The 22,820-nt window shown below is 36.4% G+C and overlaps 4 protein-coding genes across 6 annotated transcripts; all 4 read left to right on the forward strand.

The window, feature by feature from the left end:
- The first annotated feature begins 2,129 nt into the window (after positions 1-2,129).
- On the forward strand, positions 2,130-6,097 carry ndr2 (nodal-related 2). Its single transcript, XM_015003523.2, has 3 exons — positions 2,130-2,414; positions 4,200-4,918; positions 5,610-6,097. Exons 1-3 carry the CDS (start codon positions 2,156-2,158, stop codon positions 5,760-5,762), a joined length of 1,131 nt encoding a protein of 376 aa, XP_014859009.2. The 5' UTR covers positions 2,130-2,155; the 3' UTR covers positions 5,763-6,097.
- Positions 6,098-7,251: 1,154 nt separating this feature from the next.
- On the forward strand, positions 7,252-10,258 carry lrrc20 (leucine rich repeat containing 20). The gene is made up of 5 exons (XM_015003540.2): positions 7,252-7,525; positions 8,157-8,238; positions 8,481-8,630; positions 8,798-8,965; positions 9,070-10,258. Exons 2-5 carry the CDS (start codon positions 8,169-8,171, stop codon positions 9,201-9,203), a joined length of 522 nt encoding a protein of 173 aa, XP_014859026.1. The 5' UTR covers positions 7,252-7,525; positions 8,157-8,168; the 3' UTR covers positions 9,204-10,258.
- A 135-nt stretch (positions 10,259-10,393) lies between these two features.
- Positions 10,394-14,954, forward strand: ppa1a (inorganic pyrophosphatase 1a). Its single transcript, XM_088016593.1, has 10 exons — positions 10,394-11,682; positions 11,840-11,919; positions 12,008-12,025; positions 12,252-12,305; positions 13,049-13,168; positions 13,244-13,330; positions 13,409-13,535; positions 13,631-13,758; positions 13,902-13,987; positions 14,663-14,954. Exons 1-10 carry the CDS (start codon positions 11,622-11,624, stop codon positions 14,790-14,792), a joined length of 891 nt encoding a protein of 296 aa, XP_087872719.1. The 5' UTR covers positions 10,394-11,621; the 3' UTR covers positions 14,793-14,954.
- A 2,023-nt stretch (positions 14,955-16,977) lies between these two features.
- Positions 16,978-22,712, forward strand: sar1aa (secretion associated, Ras related GTPase 1Aa). Of its 3 annotated transcripts, XM_015003527.2 has the most exons (7): positions 16,978-17,049; positions 17,477-17,545; positions 18,010-18,129; positions 18,616-18,681; positions 19,612-19,715; positions 19,803-19,934; positions 20,008-22,712. In XM_015003527.2, exons 2-7 carry the CDS (start codon positions 17,488-17,490, stop codon positions 20,122-20,124), a joined length of 597 nt encoding a protein of 198 aa, XP_014859013.1. In that variant the 5' UTR covers positions 16,978-17,049; positions 17,477-17,487; the 3' UTR covers positions 20,125-22,712. The 3 variants fall into 3 exon arrangements, with proteins under 3 accessions (XP_014859013.1, XP_087872619.1, XP_087872620.1); XM_088016493.1 differs by having other exon boundaries at positions 19,803-20,120; XM_088016494.1 differs by lacking the exon at positions 16,978-17,049 and having other exon boundaries at positions 17,300-17,545; positions 19,803-20,120.
- Positions 22,713-22,820: the final 108 nt, after the last annotated feature.

A 22,820-nucleotide genomic window follows, 5' to 3' on the forward strand; every position in this document is an offset into this window, starting at 1 on the left:
TCATTGGATTGAGATTTGGTTACTTTGGAGGCTCTAGGCAACAGTTAACTCATTGTCATGTTCATTTTGAGATGTTTTGAGCTCTGTGACAACACTCATTATCCTGCTTGAAGTGGTAATGAGAACACATCCTGTGATGGGTATGGTCACCAACTATACTCAGGCAGCCTGTGGTGTTAAACAAACTCAGCTGGTACTAAGAGGAACCTTTTCAGTGACTCCTCAATGTAAACACCAGAACATGACTCCCATAATTTCAGGGTGAGCCAAGGAAATAAGCAAATTGTGCACAGCCAATCAGGGCTCTTCATTGGTCAGGAGTCTCCAAAACAACCTAGACTTAACACAACACATCGGCAAATATGGGGTCACGGGTATAAACCTGAAAACATCTAATGTTACTTTAAAAGATTCCTAACTTGAAAGATAATGTATTACTTTCTGCTGTTGAGACCAGAAAATATCTTCAACTCATAATTTATGTAAAGAACAAGTTGGAAATAAACGGCAACTCTCCCTGGTCGTTCCCACCCTGCATTGGCTTCTGAGCTCAAGAAAGTTTTGTTGAAATCTAAATTAAATAAAAATGTTTGAAATTAGCATTTTTATAAATCTAATGAATTTAATAAATAGTGTGAAGTGACTGATATTGTAGTCAGGCCAAACATACAATTGTAACATGCAGTTTATTGCAGTATTGTACTAGTGAACTATAAAATAAGTTGTGCTTTGCAAGATTCAAAGCTGATAAAGATAAGGTAGGTCAGTGGTACAAGTGGCTGCTAGGCTAAACAGGAAGTGTGTCCCCAGACCAGCTTCTGTGTAATGTGTATTCCAGTTAGTCAGGGGAGCTAGAAAAATAATTCAAACGTCCCTATCAAATAAATGTTTTTAAATTAATATGCTACAGCTCCAAGGAAGACACTCTCTTTTTTTACATAGGCTTTTTACTGCAAAATGACATAAATATAAACTGATTAGATTAGTCTTTTGACAGTTCTGACCAGATTTCCCCATAGCATGATTCAACCACTGCTATGTCACACTGTGGGGAGGTTGTTTGCAGTAATGTCCATGCAAGCCAAATGTTCTGGTTTGGTCTCATGTGACCTAATCACCTACAACCAGGTGTGTAGCTGTGTGATATTCTTAGGGTTTCTAGATGTTGGATTGAAAATTCTAATAGATTATCAGTTATATTGTATTACTGTATTGTAATATTCTACCTAACTTTATTTTTAGTAGGACTGATTTCACATCTTATAAATGTATATACCCCTGCATAATAAAACTGAGACCGTAATGAATCGTTTTAAAACTTTTTCCACCTTGAATGTGACATATCTTCAGTGTTATTTGTTCAAAAATAGAACTAGAAAGTCTCAAAACTATGGTTGCATTATTGTGGGCAACTTTGTGAAGGCAATGTTCTGAAATGATCTAGCATAGCAGTTTCAAAAGGGTTCTTGAACCTTGAATCCTCTGTAAGTATTAATAAAAAATAAATAAATAAATAAATAAATAAATAAATAAATGTTAGCTATTAAGTGAGTCATTTTAATATACACGGTGACCTGATTGTTCAAAGATGCTATTTAATAGACTGTAGCATCATGGGGAAAGCTAAGCTTAGCTGAACACAAATAATTGAAACAAACAATTCATGAATGGGGAGTTGGGTAATGTAAATCTACACCCTAGTTTCAAATATTTTCGCAGCCTTTAAGTGTTTTTTCTTTTTTTCACGATTACCACCTACATTTAAAAAATAAAAAATAAAAATCTCATATTTTCTTATCCTTGAACCTGCTGAAGAAAGACATCTCTCCACCATGATCCATCTATCACCATTACCATTCAGGGAGATGTGCAAAGTCAGCTTTCCACAACAAACAGCCAAAAGAATTAGTCCTAGGATGGGGAGTCAGGCCGCTGACAAAACCGATGCGCATCGCGTCAACTGCGCAACCCAAGCCGCCTCATTACCAACTGAATGGCTGATGAGCTGTCAGGGAACAAGTCTTGAGGACGCATGTCAAGTTCCTTTAATGTTCTCGGCAACTTGTTAAACATGAAAGTGGGTGGGAGACCGTATATAAGACACCCCTAATCTGCTCGGTGGAGGAATCTCTCTTGTCTCAGACTGACCGACATCATGCGCTCATTGGAAGCTCTGGGCGTCGCGCTGCACGCATCGCTTCTAGTGTTGCTGGCGCACGGTAAATCCAGAGACGGACTCATTATGAGGTCTCTACAGAGGTACTCTCTGACCGAAAGATCCACGGGACACCACCTGCCAACCTATATGATGCATCTGTACAGGAATTTCAGGTCGAACTTCTCTGGGCCTTTGGATAACTTGGAGCAGGACGCGGCGAAGCGAGCGGACACAGTGAAGAGCCTGATATCGAAAAGTAAGATCTGGTTTATCTGGTTTAGATTAAATTAGACCAGTTTGAGCTGGGGGATTTATACTATGATAAACAAATGGGTGAAAATGTCTGCATGCATTTAATTTGTCTACCCCGTGGCACTTAAAGACCCTCTGAGATGTTAGGGTTTTTTTTTTCTTTCTTCTTCTTCTTCTTCTTGCCAGACGACTTCAGAGGCTTCAATACACATTCCCGCTCAGGGGGTGAATAAGCAAGCAAGGATAAGCGTGTGAAAAGACCGGTTTTCTTCTTAATTCTCAAAGCAAACCTATTTTTTTCTTCTTCTTTAAATAGGTGATGTTGATTTGTGGTACCTCGCCAGACATCCCCCTATACAAATCTCTTGTTAAGGTCAAATCAACAACTTCCCTTAGTTCTTTTTTCACACTTGGCCTGATTAGATTAGAACTCAGGATTTAATGGTGTGGCACCAGAAGCCCAGCTGCTGAATCCAATTTCACAGCTCTACTATATTTGCTTGACTGAGGATATGCAAGGAGCCACAGGACGAGCACAGACGTGCTAAATGATTGGTGGCTGCTCGTTTGGTTTGAGTGGATTAATAACAAGCATGGATTGGATTTTTGATCAATGGAGAACAGTGCAAATAACAATGCAAAGGTTAAGGATTTTTTTTTTTGAAGGCCTTAATCTTACAATCAGAGGTGTTCATTGAATCATAATGACTCTCATTAGCAGGGTACACTTTAATGAAAAGTATATATTATGTAACATAACATTATATGACAAATATTTCAGAATGAAATTCAATTTATTCAAATCGGTTTATTACAATTTAATTATAAGTCAACTAGCTGACAACTGTAAAATACTGTGATAAACAGAAACAAACTCTAGGAAGGGATCAAAGTTTTTGATTTAGAATACAAAATATTATACTTTTAAAATGCCATTTTGTTTTTGTTGAAAAATTAGGCAATGGTAAATCATTTTAAAACTTATTCCACTTGAATTGCCACTTAGTACAATTCAAGTCAAAAGGGGAAGAATATAGGAAGAAGGCAGGAAAGCAATAAATAGCAGAACAAGGTGCATCGGTGCAGTGTGCATAGTCTTAAACTGATTGGTATTGTGGCACTGTGTTAATATATGTTTTTTCTTACTTGAATTGCATAATATATGTTGTATTATATGTTAAATTCGCTTCAAATTGATTTATTATGGTCAGTCCAGTCTTCTTTTTGAAGCCAAAAAAATGAATTAAATTAAATTTAAATTATGTTTGCTTTCCTTGACATATTTTCAAAAAATAAAACTTTAGGAAACTACACAGAAAGGCAGTTTTGTCTTGTACACCTCAACATGTGTTTTTCAAACATCAACAATTCCTACTGGGAAATTTAAAGGTTTTCTCACCAATCGTAACCTCAAAATAAAAAAGGGCTGCTGAATTTTTTCAATGTGGCAAGAAAAAAAATTATTTGCATTTTTAATGGAATGTGTCTCATTAAATCAGCCATACAAGTAGCAATGCACAAAACAAACCATGTTGATGAATGTGTTTGAATTAATAAAATGTGATCAAATAGACTGGTTTTTAAAGCTAGTAGTAGCCAGCTATAAAATGGCATAGTTGTTCTGTTTGTTTGTTTTTTTCTTATTTGTTGAATTTTGTACATTTTCAAAAATACAGCGTTTTATCTCCTGGTGATGCTAACTGACACATCTCATATTACATAAATGATTTTTTATTCTGATTCTGCCCTATGTTATCAATTGGAAAACTTATGCTTTGTTGTTTTTCAGGTCTGACTTACAGACATGGACGTTGGGTGGCAACCTTTGACCTTCAAGTGTTACGGGCCGACAAGCACATCCAGGCTGCAGAACTGAGAATCCGACTTCCTCCACCACAAAATTCTCCCAACGTCTCTGTGGAAGTGTATCACCTGCATCATAAGCCAGTGGGACAGCTCAATGAATCATCACTGGTCACTTCGTCACACAGCTGGAAGGTGTACAACATGACAACCCCACTGTTGGGCTGGCTCAGGCAGAAAGCGGCTGCAAAAAGCCGAAGCAAAAGAATATCAAGGCGTATGAAACCCTTAGAGAAGAAGAGAGGTCTCCCTCTTCAGCCTGTTTTCGAGATGAGTGGTCAGGCCTTGCTGGTCGTCTTCTCCCACACGGGGTTTGATGAAAGCTCGAGGGCTAAAGCCAGTCTGTTGCATACAGCTGAGCAATCCAAGTTCTTGTCCCCTGCTGAAATCAAAAGGGTCCTCTGGCCGAAGAGGCGTAGGAGCAAACGGGGCCAGAGAGAACAAACAGCGAGAAGCCCGCAGGTGTTCATAAGAGGGGGCGAAAAATCCCTCTGCCACAGAGTGGACCTGCACATTGACTTCAATCAAATCGGCTGGGGTTCCTGGATCGTCTTTCCCAAAAGATACAATGCCTACCGATGTGAAGGTTCCTGTCCTAGTCCTTTGGGAGAGAGCCTGAATCCAACAAATCATGCTTACATGCAGGTAAGTGGCGCCACAAGTTTTTTTTGTGTGTAATCTACCACTGTTTGTTTTCTGCATTAAGACATTTTAAAAAGGTTGGATTTGCTTGCTGAGCTACACAAATCAATACAAACTTAATCAGTTTACCCAAAGCTAATCAATCTATTAGTCGAAGTACATTCACAGTAAATTTCTTCTTTTGTTGACCTGGTTTCATGAAAAGGAGATTACAATTAATCACTGACACATTGTAGCTATTGATAGGCACAGGCCCCTGTAACCTTACTTGGATAAGGGGACAGTGGATGGATTGAAGGAGAGTAGTTCCAATTCTCTTAAATGTTGCATTAAATGTAAACCTGAGAAAATGTGAACATAGAATAACTTCTTTGTAACTTTTTTTTCTTTTTTTTTTACAATTTGCCATGTTAAAGCCAAAAAAATATTTATTGAAATTTATTGGGACTTTATGATATAGAGTAGTACAGAAAAGCTCAAAAATGCAAATGTGACAAACTAGTAAACAGTTCAAAGGTTGAATATTGTTTGCATATTGTGTTTTGGACTTCTGATCAAGTGCCAGAGAGAAAATCTATCTTGAATAGGTTGTTTTCAAAAATGTGTAAAAAAAAAAAAAAAAAAAAAAACATGAAGAAATTGTGGTTATGGAAAATCGAAAATCATCTCCAAAATTTTAACTTGAACTCCCTAGAGTCTCCTGGAACATTACCATCCAGAACGAGTGGTGCTACCGTGTTGCGCACCAACCAAAATGAGCCCGCTGAGCATGCTGTACTACGAGAACAGAGAGATGCTCCTTAGACACCATGAAGATATGATTGTGGATGAGTGCGGCTGCCAGTGAACACCACAACCAAGGACTCAATTGGTTTGCAGAGTGGCAGGAAGGCAGACATGTTGTAAAAACACAAAGTGATTTCTGGAAAACAGAAAAGAAAACACTTAGCCTTTGGGGTGGAAAAAGCTCTTCAATATTTGTGACTGTGCACTGTTAAGACTGCATCCTATCCATCTTTGTAATTGTGACCTAAATTTATGATGTGGGTGCCAGTTTTTAAGGAGGACACTGTTTTTTTAAGAAGTACCGAATGCATACTCTAAATGTTGTTTGTTATTACCTCGCAACCTATCAGTAATGTAAATATGAAATTGAATTATTAAATATTCCTGCACTGCTTGTACTGTTCTTTGCTGTTACTGTAAATTAATGTATATTTATTGTAAATATTAAAAATGTATTTATGTTGATTTTGTATTTTGAATAGGTTTTGTATCGCTTATTAATATTGGGCATATCTTTACAATCTCATGATATAACATGTTTCTGTGTAATTGAGTTTGATGCTTCTTTCTTTTTTTTCTGAAAGTCAGCTTTTCTTTTTACTTACAAATACTTTTATTGTAGAAAGCCTTTAAAACATGATGATATTCAGTGTTTTAGATGCACCTGTACATCATGCTCATATCAGTATTTTATTTGGAGTGAATGTGCAAGCCACAGAAAGAGCTGACTCTCCAAACTGGAGGCCTCTAGTTTTAGAGAGCTTCAGCCATCCACTGACTCACACTGAGTACATTCCAGCACTATGCAAAATGAACCATTGTGTATTTGTGTGCATGAAACGAGTATCCAGCAATCCTGTAAAGTAGCTGCAAATGATGCCAAACTAGAAATCTATTCTTTTACAGCCAGGGAACTCATTGTTTTCAAATCCTTTGAAAAGTAAACAAAGTGACAGGAAACTTGCTGGAATGATGATCATGGTAAACTGGCAGTAGTTGGCCTGGACTCAGAGGTAAGTCAACATTTCGCTTTTTGATATCACACAAAATGTGAAGAAAACAATCCAGAGTTTTGCATTTGTGATTTTCAGTAGTAAGCGTTAATTTTTTTTTAAGTTAAATTGGTAACTTTTAAACTTTAAAGAATAAAAATGAACATAAGTTTTCATATACTATACGGATTAAGGTTATCAGATTAAGGATAGCATAGTACCCTAAAATATTGACATGTGGTGAGGGGATGTAAGAAACAAGACTACTACTGCTTTAAAATAAACTTAAAAAAAAAACATCTGTTTTGTAAATCCCAAATATCTTTTTTTTGATATTCTCATCTGTGACTGAGGAAGCTTATATCCCAGTAAGCTTCCCCATATCGCCTGCATATCAATATTATTATTGTTTAAATTAAATTAATGATATTTAATAAAATTTGGCGAATACAAAATTACAGGTTACAAAATACAGGCGAATAATATTCATAATATTTTAAAACAATTTTAAAAATTAAGTTTCACTGACTTGACTTTGTGCAGTTGCGTAAAAGTGCAGCGCAATATCGACTCTCGTGAACATCCTGGTTAATTAGCTGTTAGCTCCTGGCTTTAGCTCACAACTAAAACAGCTTCCGTTTATCTGCTTATATCACCTACTGAGAAAATTACTAACGCTCTAAGATCTTTGTAATAGTTTTTTATAATAAACAGTCCTTCATTCATGCCAACTAGCTTCTTCCATTGAGCTAAAAATATAACCGGCCGTAGCTAATGTTAGCCACCAGTGACAGCTGACAGTTTCTGTTACACATACTGCCTGGTTGATTGAGTGAGTAGCTTCCTATTTGTATTTTAGTCCTGAAATAATCTCTTTCAGTATATTGAATGCAGGTCTATCTAAAACAGCAGAATTGTGGTTGACATAAAGTGTTTGGATTATTAAACAAAGAAGAGAATTTAGTCTCTAGTGTGGCGAATGTGCTGTATTTTGTGTGTCATAGAGATTATGCAGTCACTGGTTGAAATTTTATGACCAGAAGTGCGAAGCAAACACTATGACAACACTGCTCAGGTGACTTTACGGTGTTTGTTGAGTTAGTTTTTTATTTGAAAGGAACAAGCAGTGCAGAATAACAGGAATTGTTGCCTAAAAACCTAAAAGCAAAATAACACACAAATCATTTTCAGAATTATTACAAATACAAATACTTGGTTGCACTGAAATTATCTGCTGTATATGAGGTAACTGAGGTTTACTGTGTGTGATCTCACTTCTTGTGGTCAGATAAATCTGTGACATAAGAAATTTGATATAGGTTTCTTCTGTTTGAGTACAATATAATATACTGTACGATATATTGTAGAGAGTACTTTAAGAAGCCTCAGAATATTTCTTTAGGTCTGATCATTGTGTGCATTTTCATGATCATCAATAATAATGATATTGCTTTTGTCTTAAGTTTGAATTGAAAATGGCAGAGGCAGTCGCAAATGTGGCCCGGAGGATTAATGCAACAGTAGAGGAAGGCAAAGACAGTCTGGGTAAGGTAAACCTTATGAATTCTCTGTCTCTTCTTTATTCTTCTCAACTTTTCGATTTGAAAACATGTTAGTGAATAAAGATTTGTTCTTGAAGCTATTTTTAGTCTTACCAGTAGATGGAGGCAGAAGCTTGAGCTTAGTGTTCCTTAGATTGCATAGTGTCTTTACTGTTAGATATACAGTGTGTTTTTTTTATCTCTTAGTCCTTAATAATCTTATGCTTATGTTCTTCTTCACTGCAGACCTATCAAACTGCCAGCTCATTTCCTTCCCAGATGGTGTGTTCAAGGTCCTCAGGACTGTCTCAGAAAACATCCGCATTGTCACGTTGGCTGATAATAAAATGAAGGCCATTTCAAGCAAATTCTTTTCAACTTTTACCCAGCTCAGAGGTAGAGACAAACAAACATCACTCTGCTCTTTCAGTCATTTATACAATATCAAAAATGAGGCTGTTTTTACGTTGTTTGCTCCACAAATGTCCACTGAAGGTTTTTACACTTTGACAGAAATACAGACAACATCTCTCCATTTATTCGTATTTTGAAATGCCTTGTAGAACTTGACCTGCAGGGCAACATTTTCACCAAGCTGCCAGATGAGGTTGGAGAAGTGGAACATTTGACCAGCATCAATTTAGCTAATAACAGCTTTTCCATCTTCCCTGAGAAGCTCACTGAAATAGCCACACTGGAGAGGATTGACCTTGAGGGAAACAGCATCACTGGTAATAACATGCTTAAGCATGTTGTGAGGAAAAATTGACTGTTCTTTTGCGGTATTGTTCATTTTAAACCTATTCTTTTTTCTCTCTAAAACTTTCCTCAACAGAATTACCTTTGGAAAAGTTGTCTGCCATGCCAGCTCTCAAGTGGCTGAACATAAAGTCCAATCCTTTGAGCTCCAGCACTCAGTCTGCTCTCCGATCTCCTTACAATTTTGAGATTTTATTAACAACAGAATAATGGAATATGTCAGATATATTCTTACAGACTGTTTTGTGTGTGCCTTTAACTAATAAGGTTGAATGCATTTGAGAACCTTAAAGGGGCAGTATTATGTAAAATCAACGCTTTTGAGTTGTACATTATTTTATTCCCTCGTCAAAAACATAACTGGAATGTTACTTTAATTCTTTCATGCATGTTGAAGAAATTGTTTCATCTCCCATGGCAGCCATTATGGATGCAGAAACATTTGGTCTCACCAAGCTTCCTTTTCCATGGATCTCCTTCTCAGAGCAGTGGTTTCCAAGTCTGGCTTCCACCTCACAGAGCGCCACCACTCAGCTCCTTCAAACTAGTGGCAGCAGAAATTAGCAAATCCTTGTTGGAACTGCGCATCTGCTGAGCTTATCATACAAGCTACTTCTCAGTGAAATGCTGGTAAAAGCCTTCTTAAAGACTTAACGGAGGAATGTTGTGATGGCAGAAAGAGCAGGAGCTTCTTAAAGAGACAGAGACCAATTTCAAGGTGTTAAATTACAAAGTCAAATTTCTAAGTCGTGTTTGATTATAACAACTGAAGATAACACAATTATTTGATTGTACTATAAATTAGCACTCTGTCTCTGGAAAATAGGTAATACTGCCCCTTTAAAAAGGTTTCAAGATAGAATTGTGTTTCACAAGAAAAAGAGACACATCTATAAAGACGAGTTTTCAACCCTGCAACCTCTGCTTTTGGAGAGTGTAGTGTCTGATCATACAGGAGGACTTTTTGGGAACTGTTCAAGAGGAACAATCGGGACAAAAGACATTGAGTTTGCAAAACAAGTATAATCTATGAACTCCAGATGCATTAGCAGACACACTGCCGCCAAGACCTAAGCATGCCTATATCTGGAACATAGATATGTGATAATGTTTACTTTGGGGAGTATGTATTGGCCCAGGCCCTATAAAAGGGGTGCTGTCCAGCAATCGGGGGGACTTCACCATGATTGGGCCAAGAATTCATCGTGATTCAATGGTGCTGACTTGGGCTGCAGTTTGTAATAAAACTTTGCTGTTCAACCAAAGTCCAGCCTGCAGAGTCTTATTCCGGAAGCATCACCACACCATCATCTTGTATGCCACAAGCTCTTGGTATACAGGTGAACTCTTAAATTTGTAAAAACGTGGTTTTTGCTTATTTGCTACATTTTTAATCTAAAATAAAACTTTTTGAAATAGTTATTTTTTCTCATATGTGTGAATGTCACCTTTCCGCTCTGATTGCACAAATGATTTTCGTGGCACCAGCCAATGAGGAGACATGACAATCCCAGGAGAAAACCTGCTAAATGTGGCAAACTACTTGGGACTGGGATAGAGGTTTAGTTGTCCATCAGGAAAGCCTTGGAGACTTTAAAGTTACTGGAGTTTACTTATTAAAATTTAGAGATTTGGCATGTAATTTTCTTTAATTTCTCTAATTGTCCAGTGAGTAGCTGCTTGGTAATTTGTTGCAAATTATTCAGAGGCTTTTTACAATTATCAATGTAAAAAGCTAGATTCAGGCTTGATGTCAATGCTATTAAATAATGCAACTGCATGGATGTCTGTTAAACATGCTAAGTCTAAATGCGCTTCATCGTTGTTTGGTATTTACTTTTGTAATTTATAAAAGGAATATCCCATAATAAAGCATTGACAGCAGCAATTTCATAAACTGTATTGCAAAATGAATGCCGAAGAACAAGTACATCTCTGCATTGCAGAGAAGTAGAATAGTGTCTATATTACTGTATGCATGTAATGTTTACATATGTAATAAATTAGATGCATTTTAAGCAGAAAAACCTTTTGCGTAAGTGACTTACCTGGTAAAAAAAAAAAAAAACTACTAGTAATTATACAGTGCTTATTTTAAGAAAGATTTGCTTTGTCCCCCATGAAGGTGTTTCACTAAAACTAAAAAGCTAAGAAGTCGCCGTGGTAACAGCACCTATTCCTGTCTTGCTAATCGGTTTATAGCTTACGCCAGTCGGCTCCGTCTGTGTCTTTCTGTAAATAGTTATTAAGAGTCACAGCTTGAAAGAATGAAATGCACGGCAAGCAGATTTCTGGCAAAGAAAGTTTGAATCTTTGCTGCAATGTCTCAGAATGCACACGTCAGCCGTAGAGGCGGATTAACTCCTCATTATTATTCACAACTCTGACTCTCACAGTTAGATGGGTGCTGCACAATGAGAGGTTTAAAAGCAGGACCATACAAAAAAAATTCAGCTTATTGTAGCTTTGATATTTGGCTTTTGAACCTTTGATACAGGAACCCTCTTGCAGGTAGCTGTGGGTGTTACTAATCATTGCGCATGTCCACTCTCCTGTCCCTGTGAATCTGAAGCTGCTTAATCTTGCTGAACAAGTGAACAGAGCACAGAGGGAGAGATTTAAACCAACATGAGCTTTACCATCGAAGAGAGGGGGAGGCCGAACACCCAGGACTACAGAGTCTTTTTCAGTAAGCTTAGCGTTTTTGGTTTAATCTATTTCAACCTATAGATCAAACCAAACCCGTTTTTTAACTTGAGCTTTATCTTTTAAGAGCTGTGGAAAGATCCCTTTGTGTTTTGTTTCTCACAAATATAAGAGATACATTTTTATTGCTCATTTTATAGAAAACGCAGACGGCAAATACATCTCTCCCTTTCATGACGTGCCCATCTATGCAAATGAAGCAGACGTGAGTATCGTGTTGGTTTAAAACCACCAAGTATTTTACTAACTTAAAGGGTCAACTAAAATCGTAACAATAACTCAAGTTTTTTAGGGAGAAGAGGTACAAGACAAAACAGCTCAAGAGGGTTTAATAACATGTAAAACATTTCTTTAAACTGAAAATTGCTTATATATGCAGTTTATTTCACTTTCCAAGTGATACTTTTGCTCAAATAAACCCCAGTAGAACTTCATATATTTTAGATGCACATTTTTTTAAGGAAATGTTGTGTAGATTTACAATTATAAATGTCCCAATTAAAATGAGAGATTTCATCTAGTTAACAAAATTGTTCTCATATTCTTTTACAGAACATTTTTCATGCCATTGTGGAAGTTCCAAGATGGACAAATGCAAAGATGGAGGTATATACTGCTTCATTTTTGTATAGTTTTTCCACTTTAGTTAACTTATTTATGTTTCTCCAGTTAACTGCTATCCCAAGTCTGTCCAATTCAGTTAAAATTAATCTAATTTAAATGAGCAATTGAGCTAAACAATTGCATATAGTTCAGCTCAATCCAAATTATAAATACTATATGCAATATAAAATAAATTCTTAGCATGCCTGTAATGCCAGCGACTGGGAGAGAGGACATGAAGGAAACAGAAAATAAAATAGCACTGGTCCACAATGGCTAATGACTTCGTCTAGACAATACTAAATATAAACGCTCTAATCCAGGAGAGCCCTCTGTGAGAAAGGTAAATAATAAAAGCATGCACGTTATTAGCATCAACCAAGAAAGACACACAATTGAACAAAGAATCACTAGGCAAGAAATGCCTTCCATGGGAAAGAAAAATAAGATTACACAGAATTAATGGCAGGAATAGATCTGTAAGTACCTGAATTCAGGTGAGAGATATAGCTAAATACAGAAGCTCTGAACCAAGGGGAAAGAAAAAAACTGCATGCACAAAGTCAATGGCAACATAATCTCCATTCATGACTCTGTCAAGGAAAGAGGTACAGCAAAACACCAGGCCAGACAGAAAGAAGGAACAAAAACAAAAGTAATTAAATTTTTTTTAATTAATGCAGTCATTTACTCTAAGTTTTTTTTTTTTTTTTTTTTTTTTTGCGCTTTGTGCTTATATTTTTCAGATAGCCACAAAGGATCCTCTTAATCCACTAAAGCAGGATGTGAAGAAGGGGAACCTTCGTTATGTAGCCAATGTGTTTCCCCACAAAGGTTATATCTGGAATTACGGGGCTATTCCACAGGCAAGTCTTTATCTACCTTCACGTATTTAAACAACAGAAAATCTGTTTCAATTTCTCGCGTCTTTCTTTTATCAGACATGGGAGGATCCTGGCCACAAGGACAGCGACACAGGATGCTGTGGGGACAACGATCCGATTGACATCTGTGACATTGGAAACAAGGTAGTGAAAGCTGCTGGAGAGGTTCGTATAGATCCAATAGTTAGCAGCCTGTTTTAGAAATGTGACTGGCACTTTCAGGTGTGCTCTCGGGGAGAAGTAATCAAAGTGAAGGTGCTGGGAACCCTGGCTTTGATCGATGAGGGTGAAACCGACTGGAAGGTCATTGTGATCAATACTGAGGACCCAGAAGCCGGCGACTTTAACAGTAGGAGTAACCTGCTTTAGATGTTTACTGGAATATGCTACATACTGCATGTTTATGCTTTTTTTTTTTTTTTTTTTTTTTTTGATGGGTTGCAGATATTGATGACGTGAAGCGGCTTAAGCCAGGTTACCTGGAAGCTACCGTTGATTGGTTCAGACGATACAAGGTTCCCGATGGCAAACCTGAAAATCAGTTTGCTTTCAATGGCGACTTCAAAGACAGGGTACGCAGCTTAGCTTTTTGTGGCTCACTCTGTTTGAAGGTCGCAGACAAGTAATATGGAATTCTATGTTATGCTATGTTTGTATTTTTGACTATTTGGCTGTCAATTTCTTGTAAGGCTTATAGAAGTGTCTTGTTTTTTAGGACTTTGCGATACAAACTGTGAAGAGCACACATGAGTTTTGGAAAGCACTGATATCTAAGAAGAGCAACGCTGGCGAGTTAAACTGGTAAATGCTTGTACTGTCATTTCATTTGTGTTCCTTAATGCAAACAGTAAATAATGTATTTTCTGTTATTACATATACTGATAGTGATTTGATTTAGTGCTTTTAAAGGGGAACATGACCTCACGGGCACAACTGATATTCAATTAATATGCCTGTAAGGACTTGTTGAGGAATTCAGTCTCAGAGATGTGAGCCTATGGGAAGATTTCAGCAACAGAATGACAAAAAAAAATTAAACATTATAAAGATTTTTTTGTTGTTTTTTTGTTTGTTTTTAAATACTTCCCTCCTTACATTCAAATCTGTAAGAGATTTGCATGAAAGAACAAAAGATTTACAAAGATAAAAGAGTCTGAGCTTTTGTCTGATATGATTTAGTAATTTACATAGACATAGCAATTTATTCTATACTTATTTTCTTTTTACGTTGTGAGAAGTACAGAATATGATTTGTTAAAAAAAGTTTGCACATCATTTATCTCCCTAGATTTTGAGGCTCTGCATAGTTTTTTGTGTTTTTATTTATCACTATCATTATTTATTCCTGTCTGAAATGAATAGATTAAAGAGATCAGCCTTCATAATGCATTATTAAGGCTAAGGCAGAGAGATATATGTGTAAAATGCTGTAATCATAAATCAGTGTGAAAAATTCTTTCCTCTGTGTTTACGCAGCATGAACACCAGTGTTTCTGACAGTCCCTTCTGCTGCTCTGCTGCAGATGCTGAAGCTGTTGTTAAGTCTGTAAGTTCATCTAACTTTCCAATGTCCCAGCTTAAAGAGTTATTATCATTCCTTCCTTAAGCCTAGCAAAGACGACAAAAAGGCAGCACATAGGTCAGAGTGCAAAATCAGAGGCTTATTATAAATCGCCAAAGAAAAAGAAATATGACTGAAGAAGCTTACCTTTTACTGCTTTGGGAGTAGAAGAGTGCCTCTTTTTTTTTCAGATGTAGCATTTATAATCCTTTCCAAACTTTTATGAAATAAAAAAAAATCAATTCCCCGTCTTTGTATAATAGACATGAAACATTTGAAGTTCCTTTAAAGGTATCCAGGGAACATAGATGTTTTCAGCTTCTTGAAAATGTCCTAGTAGTTGTCAGTGCCCTGGTCAGATAAAACTAGATCAACACTAAGCATTAAGGTCTATATATGAAGTGTTATGTCGTGTAAAAAACTAATGACGCACAGTACCACACACACCCCAGTGCCAGGAGTAAAACATGGTGGTGGCAGCATCATGCTGTGGGAATGTTTTTGTCATTCACTATGGACTGAGAAGCTTGTGAGAGTTGATGTGAAGATGGATGGAGCTAAATCTAATTTGAATTGATTGAGGCGTGTGGTAGAGGTTTTAACTGGAGAGTAGCATGGAAAAGTTTGAGATTTTTCGAGTATGTATACTTTTTAAGAAAACTGTATGCTAAAAAAATCTCAGTTGAAAATTCTAATTTTTTTAAAATAACTTTCACAGGGATGTGCTTTTGGAACTGAAGAACCCATTCCAAACTCAGGTAGATGTTTTTCTTTTTTTGGGGGGGGGGTTGCAACAAGACTGTGTTATCGCCAATTTAAAATTCTCAGAGATTGTACTAATGGTGATTATGTTTTTTGCTTTTTCAGTTGATAAATGGTTCTACTATGAAAAGTGAGAACTTGAACCCACACCAGGAACTTGAAGAGAATCCTTCTTCCTCCATAAATTCATGATCAAGTTTGGAAGATTAAATCTAAACCAACTTTGAACCTCTTTGTTCCACTGTGTTTTGTGAATGTTATTGCCAGCTGAGTAAAATTATATTCTTGTAAAAACACCCTCATACTTCTTTCATTCTTTTGTGAACAACAGCCCTTGAAACAGACATGACAAATTCCCTAATAAACAACAGTATCTCTTTGTATATGTATTTATTTATATACCATGCTTATTTTGTAAGGTTATTGCATTCTTGATGTGTTCTAATTCACTGAACATGGATCTAATGCCATAATTTTATAATGAAATTATAAAATTATGGGAAATATTTGGAAAAGATACGCGTCTATTCATTCAAAGGCTTTATCCAATTTATTTATTTTTTTGCCAGATTATAATAACGCTGTTGCATCTTTGAAGTTCTTATAAATTATTTTATTGTTGTCGTTCCATTTCTATTAAATATGAAGGTTATATGGTGTGGCTGTAAAGGAGAAGACCCTGTGGAATGTGTTGTGGACTAGTTTAAAGCACGGTTAGCTTGTAAAACAATTTCCCCGATATTAAGGGGAAACTGTTCAATCCATTACTATTCAGCAATTGCAAATCTATCAAGACTCTACTGATGGGATAAGCCAGTAGAAATTTTATGAGCCAAAAGTGAACTGTCTGATCTACATACAAAACTTTCGGCAGATAACTAACTCTGCCCTTCACAATGAACACCTAATTTCGTCAATGAAACATGGTGGTGAAATAATCATGGTGTGGGGATTCTTTTCTTCAGTAGAGAGTATAAGAAACATCATGAGAGTTAATGGGAAGATGGTTGTAAATGCTGGGTAATTCTGGAAGAAAGCGTTTCAGGAGTAATGTATCCCTTTCCTTTCACTTCACAGTCATTCCCTGATTTCTGTTTTCTGCCAACTAAACTTCCAAAAAATGTTCTTATGGTTTATGATTGTAACATAAATCATATGTTACAATCCACATTGTAACATATACACCACAAACCATATATCTATGGTTTATGTATTTTATTATATATTGTATATTATTACACAAAACAACTTAAATAATTTACTTGTACAATTTTCCCAATAACCCAATAAACATTTCTACTTCATCCTAAGTAAAATATTTATTTACTTTCCATATTATGTAGGACTACGTATTCTAAAAATGAACTCTTTGAGTTTGTTTTTTCCCATTGAACAAAAGGGGGCGCTGTGACAAATGTAGCGGGAAACCCTGTTACCGTTCTTAAAACACGAATAAGAAAAGGAGCCTCTCTGATTGACTGTTTCCAAGGAGACCGCTGACACCGCCGAGAACTGGGATAAGGCTCGGTACTCTAGGACGGTACGTTTATTATATTTATGTCGTTTAGTGTGTTGAATTGTGCTAATGCTGACAAGTAGTTCGCTCATTTGTCAGTGTGTCGTTACCAGGCTACCATGTTAACGCTAACCTGCATAAATTCAGCTTTTCAAGTACAAACAGAATATGTAAAGACCTATTCTTTGTAGTTAATTAATTTCGTTTGATATTTTAACAAGTTAGAGATTAGCCGCTGTTAACCTCCCACTACACGTACATGTGGACAGTGGTTTTTTGTCAAAGCCATACCTTGAGATAAACACATCTATGTTATTTTACTGTTTGCATCAATTTGATAGAGCTCTTAATATCAATACAGGCCTCAAGACATATTCTGTGATCAACGTCATGCATTTTGAACCAAAAACGTATTACTTGCGGTGCAAATAAGGTGTTCTCATTTAAACAGACACCATCAGAATGTCGTTTTTGTTTGACTGGATCTACAGAGGGATTAGCAGTGTTTTACAGTTTTTAGGTGAGTACCTTTCCTTTTTATCCAACTTCTGAGAACACAGCAACTGAATTACAGAGAAACAAACCATTCATCGCCCAGTCATTAATGATTGGATGATTTTATGATGATGGTTTTTGCAGTTTATTTTATTTAAGGGTATAAGAGTAAACAGGACTGAACACAAATCTACACCAGACTGAGTTCTTCAAATTTAAAACCATAATGTTTCTTCCATTTTTATGCCTGTCACATCAAATCCTGATAAATCCAATGTGTGGGTTTAACAGGATAAATTGTGGTACTGGATGCTCATACTTGTTCAAAGCTTTTTGCTCAAATTGTAACATAGATGGTATTAGGCCCGAATATATTTACAGTTCTTATGCATCATCGATTTGTGAGCACAATGCAAACTGCAGTAACATAAGTTCCTTTTATGAAGCATAAAGTTAATAACAAACCTTTCTTTTGTGGCCCCATTACAGGTTTGTACAGAAAGACAGGGAAGCTGGTATTCTTGGGTCTAGATAATGCTGGTAAAACAACACTCCTGCACATGTTGAAAGATGACAGACTTGGACAGCACGTACCAACACTTCATCCAAGTAAGCACATGGTGTGAAGGCAGTGTGCCATGTAAAGCTGGCCTGATCCTTCTTTTTTTCCTATTTTGCTTGTTTGGTCTTTTGTGTCTATAATCTATTAATATGGTAAAATTATTAAACACGGTCATACATAAGTGTTCCTTTTTGAAATACAAATTGTGGTCACTGTCAAGGAGGAGGAACATCATACCACTGAATAAATTGGTATTTTTATTAATAGGTTATCAAAATAGAAGCAATTTGAATAGTTAGTTGACATATTTCATTGCTGTTTTAAAATCCAATAATGGCCATTTCTCTACTTTGCATATTTTGCCAAAAAGGAAAAACTTAATCTTTGCTTAGAACAAACACCTTATTATTTTGTAACTTATAATTTTACTGTGGCTGTAGGATTTTTTTTTTTCTCATGTTCTCTATCGTTATGTGAGTCATGGTCTTTTATTTCCTTTTTAATTTGATATGTGTTGCATTGTCTTCAAACAGCCTCGGAGGAGCTGACAATCGGTGGGATGACATTTACGACATTTGATTTGGGAGGACACGTACAAGGTGAGCTCTAAGCCAAAACTCTCATTTTTCCGTTCTGCAGTTCAGGACATTATAGATCAGTATTGTAATTTCTATTTCCCAAAGACATGTATGGCTGTTCGTCGTCATTATGTTAGACAGCGTCAAAGTGCATTACTGAAGGAAAAGCAAGTTTACCGGATCGTCAGTGGAAATGTAGCTGTCAGTTTCTCATCAGGTATAGAAAGCTACTCACTTAGTGTTTTCACTACACAAATCAAAGCAATATTTTTTTCATGTTCAAAAAGGTTTCTCAAAAGGCTTGACAGTTTTTGCAGTACTTATTGCCACCACTTGGTGTCACTGCATGCCCCAAAGTCCTCTATTTTTATTAAGTAGCATCTCCAGTACAGTCGGCTAATGTTTGTGCTTTGATTAGACCTTTACGATAAACAACAAACATTTTTTTTTGTATTTTTCTTTTGAGAAAAAAAAAACTACTAGTCATTTTAAATCCCAGCAAGTGTCCAATCAGTTTAGTCAAGTTTATTAGTATAGCACATTTCAGCAACAAGGCAGTTTAAAGTGCTTTACATCATAAAACATCAGACAGTGAGGCATAATTAGCCAGATCAACTGGCTAATTATGCTTAACTGCTATGTGTGGAGGTAAGACTATGGCGGTTCCTGCATCATGTCCACCTCCCAGTAGGAAAGCAACTTTAAATATACAGCCGGAACTACAAAGGCTTAAATAAAAATATATTTTTCATAAAGAGCTATTTATTTTGATGAATACTTTTCAGATCGCCCACTTTAGAGTGGCAATCATGAGAGCGCCACTCTAAAGACTGAGGATTATTTTTTCAGAAGTGTTCAAAGATAAAATCTCTTTGTGACAGATAATTTCACTCTTGAGTTGAACTGCTGCAGCCATGGTCAAATTAAAAGGAATTTCTTCTTCATTTGCAGCTCGCAGAGTTTGGAAGAACTACCTGCCAGCTGTGAATGGCATTGTCTTTCTTGTCGACGCTGCTGATCATGAAAGACTTGCAGAATCAAAGACTGAGCTTGATGTAAGTTCAAACACGGCGGCTCTAGGATGTTTCTGTCATTTTGGATTAAAACTAATAGCCACGCTGCTGATGGTTGTGGTCCTCTAGGCTCTGCTTTCAGATGAAACCATAGCCAGCGTCCCGGTGTTGGTGCTGGGAAATAAAATCGACCGTCCCGAGGCCATCAGCGAAGGAGCGCTGAGAGGAGCTTTTTGTGTCGATGGTCAGGTCACAGGAAAGGTAGGCGTGTGCCCAGAGTCTCGTCTTCCACCCTTTGAATCATCACATCCGTTTATCCTAATTCTGACCACAGGGAAACATTTCTGTGAAAGAGCAGGACGTTCGCCCGCTGGAGATTTTCATGTGCAGCGTTTTGAAGAAACAAGGCTACGGGGAAGGCTTTAGATGGTTGTCGCAGTACATCGACTGACACAAAGGAAAAATCAGGCACGTTCACATGAAACTCGACTGAGACTATCAAGAAGCGACAGTTGTAATCATATTTTAATCATATTTTCACATTTTAAATCACTATCTTTCATCATTTAAATTTCTCTATGCAAACAAAGAACTGGTTTATTAATGTGAGAAAGCATGTTTAGTACCTAATTATAATATATGAAGAACCGGATGATCTGCAGGAGTGTAGATTTGTGTTCCGCAGTCCTGAATTATTTATTGTTTAAACCATCAGGTACTTGATTTTATATTTATTAGTAGGTGTATGATGAAGCATAAAGCCTCGCTTATATTGCACTGAGTGGCTTAAAGCCTGTCTGACTTCTAACAGAGATGGCAGGGATTTAGATTAGATTAGATTAGATGTTTGGAACAGTTCCATGAACAAATACAGAAATAAAGAGGATTAATTTTGATCTGAATTAATCTGATGATACGCAACCTCTACCTCCAAAGCACAAAGCCAAATATGTATGGCAATTTCCTGGGGATTAACAAGGAGATAGATTGGGGTTCAACAAAAATATCATCTTTGCTGAGCACTAAACCAGAATGACACCAAATCCCCTTAACAAACCAAAAAGGAAGGGTACGTCTGATAGATTCAAGTTAAATGTCTCATTAGTGGCAGTCGTTTGAATTTCTTCTGCCATTTATTGAGGCTTTATTTGTCCGATATGTTGCTCAGAGACAACAGCATAGGTACAAGATCTGTTCTAAGAGTATCAGTTGCACTTTTTGGTTGCAGAAGTCTTTAAATGGGTTTTAAACGTTCCCACAGAGATTAGCCAGAATAGCTTCCTTTATGTAAAAACACATCAGTGATATTTTCTCCTTAGCCTTAATAAGGACGAACACAGCAGGTTATGAAGTGTTGCAAAATGACGCATTCTGATCAGTGAATGTGATATAAATGTAAATCGCAGCGACGCGCAAAATCGAAAGAGCAAAGTTCAAAGGAAGCATCTCTGCTTTTATTAAATGTTGCCTGACCAAATTTTCATTTTCAATTTTCATGGCAGTAATAATATAATGGCTTTCTTTTAACATGTGCAAAAGCAATAAAGCACAATAATAAAAAAAAGACAGATGCATTAAAACATGTTTACTGCTGAATGCTGAATATGTGCCCTATCATCCAGACAAATATTTGTAGGAAGATCGTCTTTTAACACGGTCCCCCACTTGGGTAGAAGTACCAACATTATTTTAAATTTGTCAATGAGTTTCAGAAAAAACAAACAAAACAACATAAAGTTTTCTTTACACAAAGAACTAGCTTTAAGCCAAATAGTGACACCTGTAGCAGCAAAAGACAATTTGAAGCTCACCATCTGTTTGTCTCGGAGTAGATCCAAATAAAAATCCAACATAAAGGTGAACTTTAGCTGTAGACATCGTCTTCCCAATGTTATTAACTAATATGGAAAATGAAATGGGGCCTAAACCTGAACCCTGGAGTTCCCCTTTCAGAAAACTGGGCTTAAGTTCATCTCTTATACCTGAAAGGTAACTTCTAATCCCCATCATTCAAACCAGTATTAGTGTCATGGGTAATGAGCACAGTACCATTGATGAGTAGCTTGCAATTAATGTCTCGAAGAAATTATTTATTTATTTACATACTGAGAATGAATGAATGATGGCAGTAATAATGACTTCCTCTAAAAATGTAAGAAAGCAACAAAGAAAGAAGAACAGCCAGCGGCAACGTAGCATGCAGACGAGTGTTCTCCTCTGGATGTGAAAATCAAAGACTGTAATTAGTTCTCCGCCTGTTCGTCTTTTCAATTTGTTAGTATTAAGTGCGGCATTAAATGCAGCCTCCCCATTCTGCCACTTCCTGTTAGTTATGGTCTTTCTTTAATTAAGCTCTGCTTTAAGTCCAATTTAAAAGTGGCGAAAATTTAAACAAGAGCTGGAAATGAATGGCTAGTAATATTTTGATGTCTAATTAGCATTTAGCTTTAAGTGCTTCTAATGTACTTTTTGATTATCTGAAAAGATATGAGAGTGCACTTTGGGAGACGAATAAAAACGGTCCGTTTCGAAAAGGATCATTTTGTCTGTGTTCTCCATGGATAAGAAGGTTTCAGTTTTTGTCTTTAAAAACCAAAAGGACGAATATTATGCGGCATTTGAACATTACAGATTTCTGCATCTTTTATTAACGAGGTAAACTTTTTTTTTTTTTGTTTAAATTGGTGTAATAATGATGCAAATAAGAAATGAGTCATTTATTCATATTTTCTACAGGTTACAAGTGTTAAAAATGTGTTTGCTTCCATCTCTTTTGTTTTATTATTTCAAAAACTTACACTACCAGTTGCTGAACTTCCATAAATTATGTATAACACAGATATAAATTCTTGTACAGTTGCCACCTTTGAGCAGGCACTACAAAGGAAGAATGTTGTTTGTATTATAACGAATATTTTTGGGAGAAACAAGAAAAAGTTCAGTGAATTTAAACAAGAAGTTGCATCCAGCAGAATAAGATAGAAATCTAGTTCATGTAAGTAAATGAAATTATAATAAAATCAGATTTTTATATCAAAAGAGTTTGTTGCTTGTGATTTTATGTTCTGTCTTGTTGAAAGTTACTCCTTGTTGCGTGAGGTTATGATACATTTTGTTGTTTTCGTTACAAAGTTCTTACTCCAGTGT

Source organism: Poecilia mexicana, unplaced genomic scaffold (assembly GCF_051168715.1).
Source record: "Poecilia mexicana isolate PSO_F unplaced genomic scaffold, ASM5116871v1 scaffold_19, whole genome shotgun sequence".
NCBI classification, from domain to species: Eukaryota; Metazoa; Chordata; class Actinopteri; order Cyprinodontiformes; family Poeciliidae; genus Poecilia; species Poecilia mexicana.

What these genes read in the sequence shown, in the direction of transcription:
- lrrc20 (XM_015003540.2), top strand. Translation starts at nt 8,169, where the DNA reads ATGGCAGAGGCAGTCGCAAATGTGGCCCGGAGGATTAATGCAACAGTA. An exon ending in AACTTTTACCCAGCTCAGAG is followed by an intron (nt 8,631 to 8,797) that starts GTAGAGACAAAC and finishes AATGCCTTGTAG; the next exon opens with AACTTGACCTGCAGGGCAAC. An exon ending in TGAGGGAAACAGCATCACTG is followed by an intron (nt 8,966 to 9,069) that starts GTAATAACATGC and finishes TTTCCTCAACAG; the next exon opens with AATTACCTTTGGAAAAGTTG.
- ppa1a (XM_088016593.1), top strand. Translation starts at nt 11,622, where the DNA reads ATGAGCTTTACCATCGAAGAGAGGGGGAGGCCGAACACCCAGGACTAC. An exon ending in GGACTACAGAGTCTTTTTCA is followed by an intron (nt 11,683 to 11,839) that starts GTAAGCTTAGCG and finishes CTCATTTTATAG; the next exon opens with AAAACGCAGACGGCAAATAC. An exon ending in TCTGTGACATTGGAAACAAG is followed by an intron (nt 13,331 to 13,408) that starts GTAGTGAAAGCT and finishes TGGCACTTTCAG; the next exon opens with GTGTGCTCTCGGGGAGAAGT.
- ndr2 (XM_015003523.2), top strand. Translation starts at nt 2,156, where the DNA reads ATGCGCTCATTGGAAGCTCTGGGCGTCGCGCTGCACGCATCGCTTCTA. An exon ending in GAAGAGCCTGATATCGAAAA is followed by an intron (nt 2,415 to 4,199) that starts GTAAGATCTGGT and finishes GTTGTTTTTCAG; the next exon opens with GTCTGACTTACAGACATGGA. An exon ending in CAAATCATGCTTACATGCAG is followed by an intron (nt 4,919 to 5,609) that starts GTAAGTGGCGCC and finishes TGAACTCCCTAG; the next exon opens with AGTCTCCTGGAACATTACCA.
- sar1aa (XM_088016493.1), top strand. Translation starts at nt 17,488, where the DNA reads ATGTCGTTTTTGTTTGACTGGATCTACAGAGGGATTAGCAGTGTTTTA. An exon ending in CAGTGTTTTACAGTTTTTAG is followed by an intron (nt 17,546 to 18,009) that starts GTGAGTACCTTT and finishes GCCCCATTACAG; the next exon opens with GTTTGTACAGAAAGACAGGG. An exon ending in CGTACCAACACTTCATCCAA is followed by an intron (nt 18,130 to 18,615) that starts GTAAGCACATGG and finishes GTCTTCAAACAG; the next exon opens with CCTCGGAGGAGCTGACAATC.